The 1,176-nt window shown below is 26.0% G+C and overlaps 1 protein-coding gene across 1 annotated transcript in view; it reads right to left on the reverse strand.

The window, feature by feature from the left end:
• The window catches only part of LOC102677848 (protein PF14_0175-like), a 17,076-nt gene extending 16,339 nt beyond the window's left edge, over positions 1 to 737 (reverse strand). Inside the window, exons 1-2 of the mRNA XM_031510779.1 lie at positions 612 to 737; positions 294 to 535 (exon numbers count right to left, since the gene is read on the reverse strand). Coding sequence (XP_031366639.1) covers positions 294 to 531 — 238 coding nt within the window. The 5' untranslated portion in view covers positions 532 to 535; positions 612 to 737. The remainder of the gene's footprint in view (positions 1 to 293; positions 536 to 611) is intronic.
• Between the last annotated feature and the right edge of the window lie 439 nt (positions 738 to 1,176).

Below are 1,176 nucleotides of genomic sequence, written 5' to 3' on the forward strand. Positions count from 1 at the left end.
CCAGAACAATCTTCATATTTAGCAAACGACCAATTAGGATATGGTTGTAGAAGAGGTCCACCTTTACCTTTTCTATTAGTTACCACATTCAGAGAAGAAGGCACACCATTTAATCTTTCTATGGTGACAAATATCTTATCTTGAACAAAAAATGCAAAATTTGAAATATTTTTACAATGATGCAAAAACTGTGAAATTCGAATGATGAAAATTATTATTGAATATTAGAAAAAAATATTGGAATATTAAAATATTTCGACGAGCAATATTAGTTTAAAAAGAGGCTATTTTACCATGCCATTGATCGACATCGAAAGGATAATTTTTTGTGTGATCAAATTCGCCAGATTGAATCGCAGCTTGTTGTCTTTCTTCGCTACCGAAATCATAATCAATGTGTTTCCATTCGTAAATCACGTTCATCGAATTTGCCAAATTATTTAAAGATTTTCTTTGATGATTCACAGCTGCGCTTGTGACATCTTGACAAACTATACCAAGACACACCACCAGCAACAACCACTTTGTCATTTTTCTATAAAATATTTCTTCTTGTCAGACAAATGAAAAATTGGATATAAATATTACAATGAAGTAATAAAATAACTTACCTAGGATATTGCAGATATTTTCCCAATGAAGCAATGCAGTATGTATGCAAACTGCAAGAATTTTGACTAACTGTTGATCAATATATAGGTTGTAATGACGTATATTTCACAGAGATAAAATAAATTTTTTTTTTTTTAAATTTCTATTTATCTTATTGTAGATATTTTTCAAGAATGTGACAACTTAATGATTTATATTTCCTAAAAAAATAAAGTAAAAACTTTACAAAATTTCATTTATTTGATATATCATACAGTTATTTTTCTTTGTGTCTTGCTTCATTCTAGAAGAACTATTAATTGAAATAATAATTAGATCTAAGAGAAAGTATGAAGAGTAATTTTTTAAAAATAAAATAATCATAGAAAATATCGTTTATTTCATTAATTTAAAAATTAATACGATTTAGATAAAAAATTATTTATACATACCAATAACAATATGTATACAAAATATGAATTATAGAAAATTTGATTGATCTTTTCAGATTAATCTTATGCAACGAATTTTATTTTATCAATGTGTCTATATCTGCATTCAAAATTCGGAAATTTATCTCATGAA

This window comes from Apis dorsata, unplaced genomic scaffold (assembly GCF_000469605.1).
Source record: "Apis dorsata unplaced genomic scaffold, Apis dorsata 1.3 scaffold_260, whole genome shotgun sequence".
NCBI lineage: Eukaryota > Metazoa > Arthropoda > Insecta > Hymenoptera > Apidae > Apis > Apis dorsata.